The following is an 18,672-nucleotide window of genomic DNA, read 5'->3' as shown; positions in this document are numbered from 1 at the left end:
TTGTGGAGGAAAGTGTTCAATTCAGGTGTGTCATTTTAAGAGCGAATTTGTGAATGTGTGAATTTGCAAAAATCACTTAACCTCTCTGTGCTTCTGTTTCCTCATATTTAAAATGAGAGGTTGGACCAGATGGTCACTAAGACCCTTTCCAACTGTAGGTCAGATCTTTTGAACCTTAGAAGAGCCTGTAAATAAATGATGTTATTTGAAGAATAGCCAAAGGGGGGCAGCTAGATGGCACAGTGGATAGAGCACCGGCCCTGGAGTCAGGAGTACCTGAGTTCAAATCCGGCCTCAGACACTTAACACTTACTAGCTGTGTGACCCTAGGCAAGTCACTTAACCCCAATTGTGTCACTAAAAAAAAAAAAAAAAAGAATAGCCAAAGGGACTGGGAATATTTATCTTGACAACATGAGGGGGGCCATAATGAAATACTTGAAGGGTTGTCGTGTAGAACATAGATTAGACTGGAATTGGAGAATCTTTTTTGAGGCAACTCCGTGGTTCAGTGGACCATGGATTGGATTTGAGTCAGGAAGACCTGAGTTCAAATCCTTCCTTGAGCATGTAGTATGACCTTGGGGAAGTCACTTAACCTCAGCCTCAGTTTTGTCTCCTATAAAATGAGGATAATAAAAGTATTTACCTCACAGGGTTATTGTGAAGATAAAATGAGATATTATAGGGAAAATACTCTAAATCTCAAGACAGTATTGTAGCTAGCTCTTAACTATGTTTTTAATTAGAAGTCTAGAAGACTATCAGAGGTGGAAAACTATCTTAAATGGTGGGAATTATCTGGACAGAATGAATAAATTATGAGGCTTTCCCCATAATGCATAGGTTCAAAAGCAAAGCAAACCAAACAAACAAAAGAAGTCAGTCACAAAATACAGAATTTGAGATTGGAATGGAGCTTTGGGAGCCTCTATAGTCACTGCCACCTATTTTGTATTTTTTAGGCAAATATGCAAAAGCTTCACCCTGAGGGACATAAAAATCTGCCTGTGGTCTGAGGCCTGCAGATTCCCCATCACTGGTCAAGACTTACTCTCAGTTTATCCAGAAGGCAGAACTAGTAGAGTGAATTCACTGAGTCAACAAGCCTTTATTTAGGATTTACAGTGTGCCAGGAACTATGCTAATCCTGGGGAATACAAAGAAGGGCAAAGATCTAGTCCCTGCCTTCAAGGTGCTTACTTTTTTTTTTTTTGCGGGTCAATGAGGGTTAAGTGACTTGCCCAGGGTCACACAGCTAGTAAGTGTCAAGTGTCTAAGGCCGGATTTGAACTCAGGTCCTTTTGAATCCAGAGTCTGTACTTTATCCACTGTGCCACCCAGCTGCTCTAAGGTGCTTACATTCTAATGGGGGGGGGGGAGACAACAAGCAAACAACTGTACTTGTAAGATATACAGTGTAAAAAGGAGGTAATTTAAAGAAGAAGGCAGGGAAGGGGATAGGGTAAGAGGGGAGAGACCATACCAGGACAGGCCTCTTGCAGAAGTTCATCTGTCTAGGAGGTAGAGGTGAGGAGGAAGACCATTACCCTTTTCATATGAGGAGGGAGAAATCAAAAGGTTTAGGGGGTTAGAGTATCTTGTTTGAGGAACAAGGAGATAGCTGCTGGATCATAAGAGTACATGGGGGGGGGGCAGTGGATAGAACACCAGTCCTGGAGTCAGGAGTACCTGAGTTCAAATCCGGCCTCAAACACTTAACAATTACTAGCTGTGTGATCCTGGGCAAGTCACTTAACCCCAATTGCCTTACTAAAAAAAAAAAAAGTACATGGAAGGAAGTAATGTGAAAAAACACTGGAAAGGCAGGAAGGAGCCACTTTCTGAAGGGATTTAAAAGCTAAACAGAGGATTTCTATATTTGATCCTGGAAGAAATAGTGAGCCACAGGAGTTTGAATAGGGGGTGACATAGTCAGACCTGAGCCTTACTCCCCCCCCCCCCCGTGAGTCTGTGGGACTATGTGTTGAGGATACCACGGAGAGATCCCAATAGTGGGTGGGAGGATCCCAGTAGTGGAAGAGATGATCTCAGAGGTCAGTCAGTCATGAAACAAGCATTTACTACTCAGTTCCTATGTGGCAGCTTTGGGGAAAATAAAGGAAGACGAAAACAGCAAGGCCCTTTCCGGCTCCAAGATTACAGTTTTCAGTGGGCTTCCTAAATCCTTAAGCAATATTTCCATTTCTTAGATTGTGACACCCTTTATTAGGAATAACAGTAAGTTTTCTATTTCTACTTTTTTTCCAGAGGTGAAAGAGGCAAAAGGAAAATTTCTTTACCCTAATTAAATTTATTGTCTTATTTTCAGCACTTCCAAGTTAGGCTGAATGACTCGTCCCTGCCTTTCATTTAATGTCAAATGACAAGAAGTGTTTCATTTTAAATCATTTCTGCCTTTTTTTTAATAGGTATGTGGAACTGACCAACTATTGTGATTACAAAGACTACCGGGAAACCATATTGAGCAGACCAATGCTATTCTTTATCAATGTCCGAACAGAAGGAGACACCACAAAAGGTGGGTTGGAGAAGTAAACCATGATGCCTTCACTTTCTATGCTTTATTCCTAACTTGGGTTCTATCATTCTGGGCCAAAGGCCACAGTGGAGTGTGGCTGGTCAGGGAGGAGACTTGCCGATGCTGGGTTTAGAGAAAAACCTCCCATTGGTGCATTTACAGTTTACAGATCAAGGCAGAAGCCAGGGAGTTAGGATCTATTATATGGGTAAAAGGAAGGGAAAGGACTAAGAGAACAGAAGAACCGTTTAAAGATAAAACAAGCATGAGCAAAGCACACGGAAGTGGTCCTAGAAGAGAACATGTTTGTTTGTTTCTCTGCCCCCTCTTTTATCCTATTTGGGGGTAGTTAGGTGGTGCAGTGGATACAGGACACCTCTGGAGTCACGAGGATCTGACTCTAGCCTCAAACTGGCTGTGGAACCTGGGACAAGCCACTTCATCCTGTTTACCTCTATTCCTTTATCTGTAAAATGAGCTGGAGAAGGACATGGCAAACCACTCCAGTATCTTTGCCAAGAAAACCCCAAACGAAATCACAAAGAGTCAGATATAACTAATCTGAGTGTGAGGGAGAAACCCCTGCACCTTTGAAAAAAATGAAAAATAGATATAGATGGTTAAGGAAAGATTGCAGAGAACAAGTGGCAGGGAGACTTCTGATAGGTTCTGTTTTTTAAACAGTTTTATACATTGCCCTTGTTGTAGGCCAAGTTGATAAATTAGTTGACAACCAGCTTAATTGGAATTCCAATATGAAATTTTTTTCTGTTTTTTTTTTCTTCAATTACTATGCCTCCCAGATTCTATTCATGTAAGGATAACATAGGATCAGAGGTAAAAATTTAGAAGGGAATTAAGAGCTTATCTAAGCTGATCCTGTCATTTTACAGATCAGGAAACTGAGGACCACAGAGGTTGTGTGGTTGTTCTTTTGTTGGTGAGCAGTTTCAGTTGTATCTGACTCTTTATGACCCCATTTGGAATTGTCTTGGCAGAGATAATGGAATGGTTTGTCATTTCCTTCTCTAGTTCATTTTACAGATGAGGAAACTGAGACAAACAGGGTTAAGTGGCTTTCCCAGTGTCACATAGCTAGTAAATATCTGAGACCAGATTTGAACTCAGGTCCTCCTGACTCCAGGCCTGTCATTCTATCCACTGTTAAGTGACTTGCCCCAAATCACTCAGCTAATAAGAAATATCCAAACGCAGGGCCTGTGACTTCAAACCTAGTAATTCCCATAGCTTCTTTGTTCAAAATACCAAGGTGGACTGTCTCAAGACTTGCTTTTAGATCGCCATTTTATGTTTGGTGCAAGGTAGAAAGGGATGATGTACTGCTTCTAAATAAAACCCATCAAACATTCATTCTCATTGAGATTCTTGAAATTCTCTCTCCATTTCATAATTCAACACTCTAATGCTTTCTCTGCTGGAGAGACATCAGAGGCAGGGAACAGAACCCACTATAAAGAGCAATTTCTGTTAGCAGAGCTTAGTAGCTGAGGCTGTTTGGCTTGATGATGACCAGAAAGCCAGAGATTTCTATTGAGCTGTAATTCACAGATATATCAAGTCCACCCCCTGCCTAACTCTCTCAGGAGGAAACTAAAGAACAAATAAGAGGCCTTTGCCACTTTAGCATCAGCACTGAAAGTACAGGCAGAGATACATAGGACCTGTCAAAAATGCAGAGCTGTGTGAAATCTTGTTAGAGGAGATTTAGAAATCCGGGTATTGAATGAGCTTGCTGGGGTCTTTTTGGGGGGGAGTGGGGCTTGCTACAGGAAATTAATGCACTTCAGGAAATCACTTAATGGCTGACATATCTTTCTGTCTGTCTAGACCACTCAAGTGAGTGGTCAAGGCAAAGGAGACAGATGCTGCATTGTGGGAAGAGCAAGAGCTCTCGGGCTATTAATCATTCAAATTCTTTAGAAAACTTGAAGTACTTAAGACAGGTAGACTTGACCCAAGAATTCTTTTTTTTTTTTTTTTTTGGGTGGGGCAATGGGGATTAAGTGACTTGCCCAGGGTCACACAGCTAGTAAGTGTTAAGTGTCTGAGGCCGGATTTGAACTCAGGTACTCCTGACTTCAGGGCCGGTGCTTTATCCACTGTGCCACCTAGCCACCCCTGACCCAAGAATTCTGACTCCAAATAGAAGCACCCAACTTCCAGCACCTCTCAGGACAGATATGCTATATGTATCTGATGATATAGTAGTATTTGTTTTTCCTCTTTCAAATATGCTCTAAATTTCATTTCTTAAAACATTTCTGATGGTTTGAATTTGGACTTGGAGTGAGCATTTTTATTCAAGGAGGAGGGAGGCCTAAGGGCTTAAGGGACAGGCTGATATAGGGGTTTGGGCACTTAGCTAATTCTGTGACTAAACTTAGACTTACTTTATTATCCATGTAAGAGATTAGGACAGAGGAACTTTTTTTCAAGAAATACCAAGGTTGTAAAATGAAGACTTTCCTAAATTCTTCACTTTATGAATGCCTCAGTAAAATGTAGTAAGGTCCTTGGGGGGGAGGGAGTTTTTCATTTTTTTTTCTTTGCACCATCAATACTTAGTACAGTAGCTTGTACATAGTAGATGCTTAATAAATACTTGTTAAATAGAATGGAATAAGAGACCAGATTCAGTCTTTCTTTGATTATGTCTCCTCCTAAGCACAGGATTCAGCTACAAATTTTTAACTAAGGTCATAGACTTTAGCTTGTAAAACAGTGATTCCTAAACCTCATTTTATGCTACCTCAGTGTGTTACAAAAAGTGTTGTGGAATTCTACAGGAATATTAATTTTTTAAAATGTAATAAACATTTTTATTTATAGTTTTGGGTTAAAATTTTTATCCCTCCTTCCTTCCCTCCCTCCCCTCCCCCTCTCTGAGTTGATAAACAATCAGATATAGGTTATACTTGTATGATTATGTAAAATAATACTCTATTAGTCATTTTGTACAAGAAAACTTGATTAAAAGAAAAAATGAAAGAAAGTGAAAAATAGCATGCTTCAGTCTGTTCCATCAACATCAGTTTTTTCTTTGGAGATGGATATTATGCTTCATCATTAGTCCTTTGGGATTGTCTTGGATCATTGGATTGTTGAGAATAGTTAAGTCATTCACAGTTCTTCATCAAATAATATTGCTGTCTTGGTGTAGTGTTTCTTGGTTCTGCTCACTTCACTATACATCAGTTCATATAATAAGTCTTTCCAGGCCTTTCTGAAATTGTCTTGCTTGTCATTTCTTTTAGCACAATAATATTCCATCACCATCATATACCACAGTTTATTTAGCCATTCCCTAATTGATGGGCATTCCTTTGATTTCCAATTCTTAGCCACCACAAAAAGAGCCTCTATAAATATTTTTGTACAAATAAGTCTTTTTCTTTTTGGGGGGATGTCTTTCAAATATAAACCTAGTAGTAGTATAGCTGGATCAAAGGGTATGCACAGTTCTATAGATCTTTGGGCATAAGTTCCAAATTGCTCTCCAAAATGGTTGGATCTTTTCACAACTCCAGCAACTGTGGATTAGCATCTCAGCTTTCCCACATACCCTTCAACGTCCGAAATTTTCCATTTTTGTTATATTTGCCACTCTGCTAGATATGAGGTGATACCTCAGAGTTGTTTGAATTGGCATTTCTTTGATCAATGGTGATCTAGAGAATTTTTTCATATGATTAGAGATGGTTTTGATTCCTTTGTCTAAAAACTACCTTTTCATATCCTTTGACCATTTATCAATTGGGGAATGACTTGTATTTTTATTTTTGACTCAGCTCTCTATATATTTGAGAAATGAGGCCTTTATCAGAGATATTTGTTTCAAAAATTCTTTCACAGTTTTCTGCTTCCCTCGTAATCTTGGTTATATTAGTTTTGTTTGTACAAAAACATTTTACTTTTATATAATCAAAATGATCTATTTTGCATTTTATTTTACTCTCTATATTTTCTTTGGTCCTAAATTCTTCCTCTGCCCATAAATCTGACAGATGTACAATTCCATGCTCTCTCAATTTGCTTATGGTATCATCCTTTATGTGTAAATCATGTACCCATTTTGACCTTATTTTAGTATATGGTGTGAAATGTTGGTGTATACTTTGTTTCTGCCATGTTGTTTTTTCAGTTTTCCTAGCAGTTTTTGTCAAATAATGAGTTTTTGTTCCAAAAGCTTGGATCTTTGGGTTTATCTTATACTAGATTACTATAGTCATTTACTATAGTGTAACTTCTATCTTCCACTATCTCTCTATTTCTTACCTAGTACCAGATTGTTTTGATAATTATTGCTTTATAATAGTTTTAGATCTAGTACTGCTAGACCACCTTCTTTCATATTTTTTATTGATTCCTATATTATCCTCGAACTTTTGTTTTTCCAGATGAATTTAGTTATTTTTTTCTATCTCTATAAAATATTATTTTGACAGTTTGATTGGTATAGCACTAAATAAATAAATTAACTTAAGTAGGATTGTTATTTTTATTATATTGGCTCTGTCTATCCATGAGCAATGAATATTTTAATATTAATTTTTAATTGAAAATACATTAATAATGTCATGCAGAGTGAGGGGAGGGGAAGAGGTATGCAATAAAATCACAACTACAAACACATTGGGAAGGATGGCTTGGTAGATTGTGAAGGAACATGTTTATATAAGAGATAAGTCATCTCTAAACTGTGCTTCCTACTTTTAGAAAAGACATATGCGTTTCTTGTGAATACACGACACCCCAAGATCAGAAGACAGATTGAGCATGGGATGGATACAGTCATTTCCTCAGTGATTGGAGAAAGCTACCGACTTCAGGTGAGTGTTAAACTATCTGAATTCAATGCTACTAGGAATTAGAGGCAGCTAGGTCTGGAGTCAGGAGGTCCTGAGTTCAAATCCAGTCTCAGATATTGGTTGTGATCTTGGGCGAGTCACTTCACCCTATTTGCCTTAGTTTTCTCATCTGTAAAATGAGCTAGAGAAGGAAATGGCAAATCACTTTAGTGTCTTTGCCAAGAAAATCCCAAATGGGGTCACAAAATTGAACATGACTAATTGACAAAACAACAAGAATTAGAAGGAGAGAAAATGCAGCCTCTAGAAACAGCAAGAGTTGGTTATCAGATGGTCTGGGCCTTGTCCTAGGGCCTTACCTTATTATGTGACCTTGGTGAAATAATTTAATTTTTCAGTATCTCTGTTCTTCCACCTAAGATTAGGGATGATAATTCCTTTCTACTGAAAAGAAATCATATGAGCATAAATGGGATGTGGGTATCTTAAGCAGTTAGTACTTCTTAAAAGGTGATATGAATTTTAAAAAAAAATCACAGGTTTTTAAAAGGCTGAACAGAAGGAAGATGGGATACTAACATCTTCCACTATGAAAATCAAAAACAAATTCTAGTACTATACACTAGATTTTTTTATTTTTATTTTTTTGTGGAGCAGTGAGGATTAAGTGACTTGCTCAGGGTCACACAGTTAGCATCAAGTGTCTGATGCCAGATTTGAACTCAGGTCCTCCTGAATCCAGAGGTGGTGCTTTATCCAATTCACCACCTAGCTGCCCCAACTAGGTTTAATTTTAAGGACAGTGCTACAATAAAAGCAGTGAATACACATTCTTAAGGATATGCTCTCCTCCTGCAAAATGCAGCTTTCCCCTCTAGGACACACCTGATTCTGATAACAAAGAGCAGTCACTAGCCAGGAGAGTAGCATCACCTAATTAAGAAGCATGTCCTTGGGGCAGCTAGGTGGCAGAGTGGATAGAGCACTGGCCCTGGATTCAAGAGGACCTGAGTTCAAATCCAACCTCAGACACTTGACACTAGCTGTGTGACCCTGGGCAAGTCACTTAACCCCAATTGCCTCACCAATAATAATAATAATAATAATAATAATAATGAATCATGTCCTCAGAGCTTGACTGTATTATGATAATTGATATTTCCACAGCACTTTATCATTTACTAAGCAGCTTTCACAACATATCTCATTTGATCCGCACAATACCACCACTGTGGCATAGGTGGGAAAGGTGATATAATTTTACAGATGTAGAAATGGAGACTCAAAAAAGGCTAAGTGACTTGTCCAAAGTCACACAGCTAAGGAAGGGGAGAGAGGGACTTTAATAATATTAGCAGTTTGTATTTGCAATGCTGTCTTATCACATATGCTATCTTATCTGGTCCTCACAAAAACCCTGTGAAGTGGTTGCTATTATTCTTCCTGTTTTATTTTTTTGTTTGTTTGTTTTCAGGGCAATGGGGGGTTAAGTGACTTGCCCAGGGTCACATAGCTAGTAAGTGTCAAGTGTCTGAGGCTGGATTTGAACTCAGGTCCTCCTGAATCCAGGGCCAGTGCTTTATCCACTGTGCCACCTAGCTTCCCCCTTCCTGTTTTATTGATGAGGAAACTGAGGTCTGCAGAGGTTGAAGGATTTGCCTGTTTTAAAATTTTCTACTAGGTAGAAAGGAATCATCGTCCTCAATCTTAGGTGGCAAAATGAAGGCACAGAAAAATTAGGATTTGAACTCAGGACTTTCTGACTCAGAATCTAGCTCTACCCAATGTAATACCTAATAAATTACATCTAACACCTGGATCTTCTGATTACAGATCTGGTGTTCTTTCTCATACACCTTAGAACTTATAAATTCATTAGGGAACTAATGATTGTAATAATAAAATACAATACAAAAGCTGGATAACTGGTATTAAGTCATAGCATGAGAGATGGTTTGGTTAAATGAGTCTAATCCTCTAGTCTCCTAATGCCTAAATCATACTGGTAGCAAGCAGGGTTTAGTAGAGAGAAAGTTTCTTGCTTACAACAAACATCCCCAAACTGTAGACTTCCAAATTCTTAAGAAATACATAAGCAGGGGCAGCTAGATGGCACAGTGGTTAAAGCACCGGCCCTGGATTCAGGAGTACCTGAGTTCAAATCCGGCCTCAGACACTTGACACTTACTAGCTGTGTGACTCTGGGCAAGTCACTTAACCCCCATTGCCTGCAAAAACAAACCAAAAAAATAAATAAATAAATAAAAGAAGTACATAAGCAGCAGCTAGGTGGCGCAGTGGATAAAGCACCAGGCCTGGATTCAGGAGGAACTAAGTTCAAATACAGCCTCAGACACTTGACACTTATTAGCTGTGTGACTCTGGGCGAGTCACTTAACCCTCATTGTCCCGCCTCCCCAAAGAAATACATAAGAAATGGAATGACACTTTTAAACACCCCAAATTATAGGTGAATAGAGACAATGTATTTGCATGTGGTGTTGTTTTACTGTTGTTTTGGGGTTTTTTTGTTTTTGTTTTTTTTAAGAAGCATCTTTACAATATCAGCATTTGGGTGGCTATTCATGAAGGTCAAAAATATTTCTCTCTCTTTTTTTTATAGTTTAATTTTCAAGAAGTGGTCAAGAAGTTTTTTCCTCCAGGAAATGAAGTAGTTAATGGAGAAGACTTGAATTTTGTGTATGAATTCAAAGCCGATGCCTTGTTTGATTTCTTCTACTGGTTTGGCCTCAGCAATACCACAGTTAATGTTAATGGAAAAATCCTCAATTTGTCTAGTACTAGCCCAGAAAAGAAAGAGACGATAAAGTTATTTCTGGAAAAAATGAGTGAACCTCTCGTCAGAAGAAGCAGTTTCTCAGATAGGAAATTCAGCGTTACTTCCAGAGGTATGTTAGTAATACTAAAATCCAGTTGTATTTTATTTTGTTGTTTTTTTTTTAACCTTCTGGGATCGTAAAAATATATAAAGTTGGAACCATTGTTATTGGTAATGAGAACCAATTCACTGGGGGAAAAAAGCGATGCTTATTGACTGGCGGGAAAAGCATGATAGAGACAACAAGAAGTAGACAATATTTACTCTCTAAAACAGAAATGAGCTGTCCTTCCTTTTTCGTTGTAAAATGCCCTTGTTGAGCACAGTAATATTTTTCCTTTCTTAGGAGAGGTGGGGCTGTTGTGGGTCTTAACAGATCCCAAACTGTTTCCCTGAAAGTATATTGTGAGCCAACAGCCAGGATAAGACTCAGGAGACTGGCTGGCTGGTGGAGAAAGCTCTATCTTCACGAGCACTCCAAAATGGAACAAGTCTGGAGGAACTGTTCTAGTTTACCCTGATCTAACAGCTATCATTCATGGATAGTATAATTAGAAGTGAGAAGGTAGAGAGGGAGAAAGACAGCCTCACAGACAGGAGGAAATAGATTCTAAGTCTTCCCCCAATGTTCCTGGCTGTGTGACTCTAGGAATCTATCTTGGACTATAAAGGAGGAGGATGGAATAAGCATTTATGTAGCACCTACTATGTGCCAAGCACTGTGCCTTTAAGCATTAAAAATATTATCTCATTTGATCTTCATAACAATCCTGGGAGGTAGGTGTTATTATGATCCTCTTTCTTATAGTTGAGGAAACTGAGGTAGACAGAGGTGAAGTAATAATAATAATTTGTTGTTCAGTCATTTTCAACTCTTTGTGACCCTTTTTAGGGGTTTTCTTGGTAAAGATACTGGAGTAGTTTGCCATTTCCTTCTGCTCATTTTACAAATGAAGAAATGGAGACAAACAGGGTTAAGTAAGCCCAGGGTCACAGAGCTAGTGTCTGAGGCTTGGATTTGAACTCATGAAGATGAAGCTTCCTGATTACAAGCCTAGTTAGTGCTTTATCCACTGCGCCACCTAGCTGCATATAATAATAATCAATAATAACAGCAAGCATTTATATAGTCCTTACTATGGGCCAGACACTGTACAGTTATTTCATTTGATCCTCACAACAACCATGGGAGGGAAGTACTATTATCATTCCCATTTTACAGATGAGGAAATTGAGGCAAATGGAGGTTAAGTGACTTGCCCAGGGTCACACAGCTAAGTAAGAGTCCGAGGCTGGATTTGAACACAGGTCTTCCTGACTTCAAGGCTAGCACTCTACCCATTGTGTCACCTAACTGCCTCAGTGCACTTTAAGGTGCAGTGTAGTTGCTGATCAGCATTAGTTGAAGGAGTTTACTGGCTGGAAGTTTCTTATACCAATGAATCTGTTTTGGTTGCTCACCACAAAGAAATCACTAAGTAACTCACTGAATAAGCAGGCACACAGTCTGTTTTCTGAGATCACTCACTCAGTTTGAGCACTGTATGAAATCAGGCGAAGATTGTTCACGGAGCACTTTTGAGCACTATAGCTCTGGATGGTGTTCTCAGTTCCAGTTACCCCTCTCAAAAAAAGGGCATGCTTTCTGGTCACCAGGCAAAACCTGGTGGCAGAGTGCATCTAACCGATTCATTCTAACCCATCTCCATCACTGGAAAAATGATCACAGTATGTCCTCTCTTGACCAGACATGTCGTCTTTGTACACAAAGGACAGAATATTTATCTTTTATTTATCTCCTGGGTTTTTTGACAAGTCTGGGTCCCTCTGCTGTTGCTTCAGATTACTGTCACATGGGAGATTTTCTAACACGTGTTTCTGTGTCCTCAATTTCTGTTCAATAAAAGCATGCCTCCTTTGCTGTTTTTCAGGCTCAATAGATGATGTTTTTACCTGCAGTCTGTCACCTAGATCATCTTTGACGGATCCTCTTCTAGCAGAATTTCCCATTTCAGCAGTCCTGGAATCCGAAGAGAGACCCAACAAGTTCATCCGATTTGTGTGAAATTGTCAGAGTTTGTTTTCAAACTGAAAAGCTTGTGCCTAGACTTTGGGGTCACAGGCGGGGGTGGTGGTAAGAGAGGGCCTTCCTCCACTTTTTATCCTCTTTGCTCTCCTTAGGAGAGGTCAGTCCCTCTCCATCTACCTTCATTAGACCCCCATAGAGGTCTAATGAAAAAAAATTTTTTTTTCTACAAGATGTGATGACCCAGCAGCCCTGACAGCTACATCATTTTAGGAACATGCTCACCAGGGCTGAGGGCTTTCTCCTTCAGGCCTGTGGGGGAAGCTGTGCTTTTGGTACCTGCAGCCTGCTTTCTCTACCTTGTGGCCAGACAACTTGGAACATTTTCTAACTTGTTTTGGGGAAATCATCAGAGCAGTGGGTTTGCCCAGTGACTGGGAACATTCCTGCCTTAGTCCCAACTTAGCAGGCTTATGGTAACCACTATGGTGATCGGTGCTCTCGTTTTATAAACCCAGGAGTGTGAGAAGTTCTTTAGCACCAAGAGATGAGAGTTTGTCTTCCATGTTGCTCATGTAAAATATCCACATTCATTTTCTTCTGGAGGGTGAGTTAGTTGGATGGAGAAGGTACCCCTGTCTGAAATGTGAACTCCTCATGCCTTCTCACATTCAAAGTGACTTGGGTAGCCCAGGAGGTAGTATAGTTGCATTTGGAGACCAAAGACCTGGCTTCTAGTTGTAATCCTGCTTTTTACTGCTTGTGTTGTGACCTTCTCTGGACTTCAGTTTCTTTTTTTTCTTTTCTTTTTTTTTTTTTAGGCAATGGGAGTTAAGTGACTTGCTCAGGGTCACACAGCTAGTAAGTGTCAAGTGTCTGAGGCCGGATTTGAACTCAGGTACTCCTGAATCCAGGGCCAGTGCTTTAACCACTGCGCCATCTAGCTGCCCCAACTTCAGTTTCTTTATCTGTAAATTGAGAAAGTTGGATTAGGTGGCCTCTAAGAACCCCCTCAGTTTGAAATATATGATCTTGAAATCCTGTGAAGCTGAGTGATATCCAGTACTGAGCTATGAAGGTCATGAATACTTCAATTTCCTCCTTCATTCACAACAGTACATGATTGTTATTTTCATACTTTGAAAGAGCTTGTAACAATCTGAACACTAGAAACTGAATGGAAGAAGAGTTATGTTTACCACAATGCTTTTTAACAGCCAAAACAAACAACAACAAAAAACCCAAACCAAACAAAAAGAACCTTGCACTTGCTAGCTACCTTAGGATTTTCAGAAGTTAAGATCTATCTAATCTAATAAGCATTTATTAAGCACTTACTAAGTGCCAGATATTGTGCAAAACACTAGGCATACAATTAATAGAAAGAGTCCCTGCCCTCAAGTGAGAGATAACAGACAGAAGGAGGCAGGAAGGGGGAGGGAGGGCAGGGAAGCACAGTGGGTATTTGGTTCCATAGAGTTGAAACCAGGCAGACCAGAGGATGCAACCATCTTAAAGATTAAAAAAAAATCAATCATCAACAACCACATAAACATTGTCACAGAAGCGCATAACGAAGGGGTTGTGTGTTCAGGGCATACTTTGGTTTTAAAACTTTTCTATGATCCATTTTTTTTCTTTTGCCAAGTTGGACACTCTAGATAACACTACTTGATCTTTTTTTGTTGTTGGTACTTGAAGTGTACTCAACCAAGTGCAATTAAATGATTTTTCTTAGCACTTAATATGATGATCATTAAATTGGTTGCCCTCCTTCACAGTGCACTGATTATTTAGCAAATATTCACTGAGTTCCTGTTATGGGCAAGGCAGTGTTTCTAGCTTCCCCCTTCAGTGACTTGGTCAAACATGTGTTTCTTCGTGGTTCTTGAACATCTGGGGACCTTCTTGATTTGATGGGAAATTAAACAACCAGGAGAAACATTTTTTTCTGAATGGGATTAGCAGGTAGAAGCAAAACAAGCCTTGGAACTCCGTGAAGATGAGTCTTTAGGGGAACCTGAAAGAAAATGGTATATAATAACCAAAGGGGATAATTGCTCTTCACAGAATTCTAATGGAATTGTACTTTCATTTGTGTGCTGAAGTTTGAAGTCTTTATACTTGAGAAAAAACAGAAGTTTCAATTTAATTCAACAAACATTTATTAAGAACACACTAAAAACAAAAAGAACATACTATGTGTTGGGCACTGTTTTAGGCACTGGGGATACAGACAAAAATTAAACCATTCCTGCTCTTAAGGAGCTTATATTTTACTGCATTAAGCAAAACAATGTAAAAGATGTATTCATTATTTACAATTATATTTGTCCATATAATGATGAAAGATACCATCAATAGAGGATCACCTTTCTTTCAGAAATTTAAAGAAAAATAGCACAAAAAATGAAGATCATAGATTTAAAGATGAGAGGATCTTTATGTCTAACCCTCTTCATTTTGCTGGGGAAAGGGAAAAGCCTACGATCTGCCAGGCACTTTACAAACATTTTCTCATTTTATTCTCGCAAAACCATGTGAAATAAGCACTATTATGATTCTCATTTTACAGTTGAGCCTGGACCTGGAGTCAGTAAGACTCACAGAGTTCAAATCTAGCCTCAGATACTTACTAGCTTATGTGACTCTGGGCAAGTCATTACCCACTTTGCTTCAATTTCCTCATCTGTAAAATGAGCTGGAGAAGGAAATGGCAAACCACTCCAGTATCTTTGCCAAGAAAACCCCAAATGGGGTCACAAAGAGTTGAACATGACTGAAACGACTGAATGACAACAACAAATCAAGAAAAAGTCAACAGTGACCTACATGGTCTTAGTAATATCTAAGTAACCTAACTAATACCTTATTATCAAAAATCTGTACTACCTGGGACCTGACACAAATCATCAACCTTGCAGAATCTATTCTAATCACCTTTGCCAAGGCCATTAGATGTTACAGCACTAGACTGACAACTGAGTCTGGATGGCCCACTTTTTCTCTGTATCTATACCAACCATACAGTATTCGACTGTTACTGAATTCAGTGATCACTTGTTCATTTTTTGAATGTATATTGTATCTTGTGTACTACTTATGATTAAATAATGAAATAAAAATTCACATTCTTTTTTTTCACTTGATTCAGAATTAGGTACCTCAATAGTGGGAATACTCAAAGCTCAAATATTTTCCTTTTCTTGTTCTCTTGAAAACCTATTGAAAGTCAAGTGAAAAGAAAGCTAAAAAGCTCCAAATGTTCTATTTTAAAACTGCACTAAGAGGGAAGCTAGATGGATAAAGCACCGGCCCTGGATTCAGGAGGACCTGAGTTCAAATCCATCTTCAGACACTTGACACGTACTAGCCGTGTGATCCTGGGCAGGTCACTTAACCCCCACAGCCCCGCCAAATAAAACAAAACAAAACAAAATCCTGCACTAAGACTTGTTGGGATAACTGATAGCTACTAGTAAGTGGCAGATCTTGGGTTTTCTGATATTCTTAGTTCATTGCTTTTATAGGTACCATACTACCTATAACCAGGGGTAGTACACCTGTGCTGCAGTTCACTTGTGCACAGCACTGGTGGAACAGCTATTCTCACCTGTAGCTTCCCTCCATAGTTTCCTAACAGTCTGTGCTTCAGTTAGGCTACCTGATTCTCTTTGGTCCTCAGTTTCCTCATCTGTAAAATGGTGGGATTGAATTTGGGAGGTTCCTTCTTGTTCTCAATCTGTGTGTATATGAACCTTGCTTTCCCCCTAGAGAATCATCTCATCCAGCTTCATCGCCCACTTCATTCAACCAGCCTTTCGTGAGTTACTTTTGGCCATTTCTAAAACTTAAATTCATTCTTTTTTAAAATTCATTCTTAGTGGATAAAGATTTGCCCTAGTGAAAAAAAATTTTAAATGAGTTCAAAAGTCCTGGGCTCTGAGGATTTTTCCCTCCCCTCCCCTCCCCCTTCCATTCCATCCCCTTTAATAGAAGCATAAGCCCTCTCTCTCTCCTAGGTCTTTGGGAAAGGGATGGGTTAGGGTGGGGTGCAGGAGCTTTAGCTGCAGAGTTTAACTCTGTCTCTACACAGCAGAGTCCCATCAATGTCCAAGTCCAGAGTCCCTCTATTGAGCTAACAGCAACATCTCACTGCCTTAGCCTCCCTGGTCTGAGAACTCCACAACTTATGTCTGCACTGAAGTCCGTTCCGGAATGTGGATTCTAAAATAATTTTGACAAGGATACAGCCTCACAAAGAAGCTGTTCAGAAAGGCATAATACTTTGGATGGATACATTTTTGTGTTTGTCTAAAAAAAAAATCAGACTCAAGTCATATACTACATCCTCAAAGCCAGATGACATTATAAACTAAGAAGTGGCCTGCCTCACCATTGGTGGGGTCAAAAAAATCAAGTCAACAAGCATTTATTAAATGCTTACTATTTGTCAAATACTGTACTAAGTACAGGAGATACAAATAGAAGCAAAAAGAGAGCTTCCATTCTAATCAGAAAGATAATACATAAAAGGGAGCTAAAGTAGGGGAGGGGCTAGAAGGAGATAGCCATGCAGAGAGCATGGTGGTGAAATCCTAAGAATGGAGGTTGACTGGTCTGACCCCTTCCTTAAAATGGAAGTTCTGGGAGTACCTCACTCATGGAAAAAAATAGGTCAGAGAGGTGGAAAGAGAAGGCAACTGAGGCATGGAATTCAGCTGAAGGGGAGAGACTCCTTGGCGACAGCTGTTAGGCTAAGGTTTCATGACAGAGAGGAGGTTCAAAAAAAGCTTAAAGAAAATTTTGATTTCATTGTTAGAAACAAACAGGCTTGCTTTCAGCTGTGTGTAGAAAGCGGTAGAACATGTCTCTGGTGATGGGTGTTGGGAACCCTTCAGTTCCCTTTTAGTTAGGGTTGTTTCTTAGGCTGCTGGACTGGACCTGGGAAGTTTGTGGGCATTTTGGATATGGCAAGAAAGGGCATTCCTTTATATTCACATTATATGGAGGTAGGGGGCCAAAAGACAAGTTCTAGATTCTTTTCCCAGAAAATAAGAGGTTAATGCCACATTTCTCCATGTAAATAATAAATAGAGTGCTACAAAACAAGAGAAATTTGATGAATAAAGACATTGTGAATTAGAAGTGCTACGTCAATAAACAGCAGTATAATAGGAATTCATGGTTGGGCTACTCAGCCACCCTCAGTGTGATATTTCCAGAGCCTGAAAACAAATCATCTTCATTGTTTAAAGGGGTTGCCTTGGACAACCAGATGACATATGCAGAAACAGTCCTCAGATCACAATAGAAAGGGCTAACATGATGCCCTCATATAAATATTGAAATAGAAATGCTTCTTCAAAGGAATGAACCACAGAATGGTAATACTGTTTTACAAATGCAAGCTATTATTAACAAGCACTCTTTGGAGATTCTATAGACTCCCCATTCATTTTAGAATGTATTTTTCATGAATGAAGCCATTTTTACTAGCTTTATCAGTTTCAGAAGGGAATCTATTGTGATGATTGCCATCTTATTTTAGATGCTAATACAGACTCATAGGGGCAGCTGAGTGATACAGTGGATAGAGTGCTGGGCCTGGAGTCAGAAAGAACTGAGTTCAAATCTAGCCTCAGACACTTAACTAGCTGTGTGACTCTGGGCAAGTCACTTAACCCTTTTTGTCTCAGTTTTCTCATCTGTAAAATGAACTGGACAAGGAAATGGCAAACCACTCTAGTATCTTTGCCAAGATGATCCCAAATGGGGTCACGAAGAGTTGGACATGACTGAAAATAACTACACAACAACAACAGACTCAGTTTGATTCACAATAATTGAACCTTTGAATTGGAAGGGATCTCCTCTTATCCAATCACCTTATCTTACAGATGAAGAAGTGGAAGCCTGACAAAGTTAAATGACTTGTCCATAGTCACATAGCTGAGTAGTAGAGTTGGGACTAGAAACAATACCTTTTAATAGGTACCCTCCTCTTTCATGCAAGCCCCCTACAAATGCTGCCCAAGGGTCAAGGTACCCTATGGGTCCATATCCACTCGAAAACCCTATCTCACAAGCCCCTACTGATATATTTACTTTTACTAGTGAAGTGGAGGATACAACCAGTGCAAACTAAAGGCATTAAAAGGTGAGAAAGTAGCAATAGGACATTTCTTCCATAAGTCTGGGGCATACTCTCCCACAAATACGCATGCCTTTGGTAGGAAATAGGGAATACACATGTGGAAGGGCATATAAGACACATATGCCCAGCACAGAGGTGGAGGGTAATTCATTTTTCTGGTAATCTTGTCACATCATTCTCTTTGGGTCTGCCTGTTCCATGCTGAGCATGACATGCAATCTCTACCAGGCATTATTTACTCCTTGTTAGTAGTTTTAAGTATTTCTTGTTAGAGAGTGC

At 39.3% G+C, this 18,672-nt stretch overlaps 1 protein-coding gene across 1 annotated transcript in view; it reads left to right on the top strand.

The window, feature by feature from the left end:
• Positions 1 to 14,895, top strand: part of MEDAG (mesenteric estrogen dependent adipogenesis) — a 32,064-nt gene extending 17,169 nt beyond the window's left edge. Inside the window, exons 2-5 of the mRNA XM_043996749.1 lie at positions 2,433 to 2,542; positions 7,280 to 7,392; positions 9,995 to 10,280; positions 12,142 to 14,895. Of these exons, the coding sequence (XP_043852684.1) occupies positions 2,433 to 2,542; positions 7,280 to 7,392; positions 9,995 to 10,280; positions 12,142 to 12,275 (643 nt within the window). The 3' untranslated portion in view covers positions 12,276 to 14,895. The remainder of the gene's footprint in view (positions 1 to 2,432; positions 2,543 to 7,279; positions 7,393 to 9,994; positions 10,281 to 12,141) is intronic.
• Positions 14,896 to 18,672: the final 3,777 nt, after the last annotated feature.

Source organism: Dromiciops gliroides, chromosome 3 (assembly GCF_019393635.1).
Source record: "Dromiciops gliroides isolate mDroGli1 chromosome 3, mDroGli1.pri, whole genome shotgun sequence".
Taxonomy (NCBI): Eukaryota; Metazoa; Chordata; class Mammalia; order Microbiotheria; family Microbiotheriidae; genus Dromiciops; species Dromiciops gliroides.
This window is presented reverse-complemented; position numbering and strand designations above follow the sequence as displayed.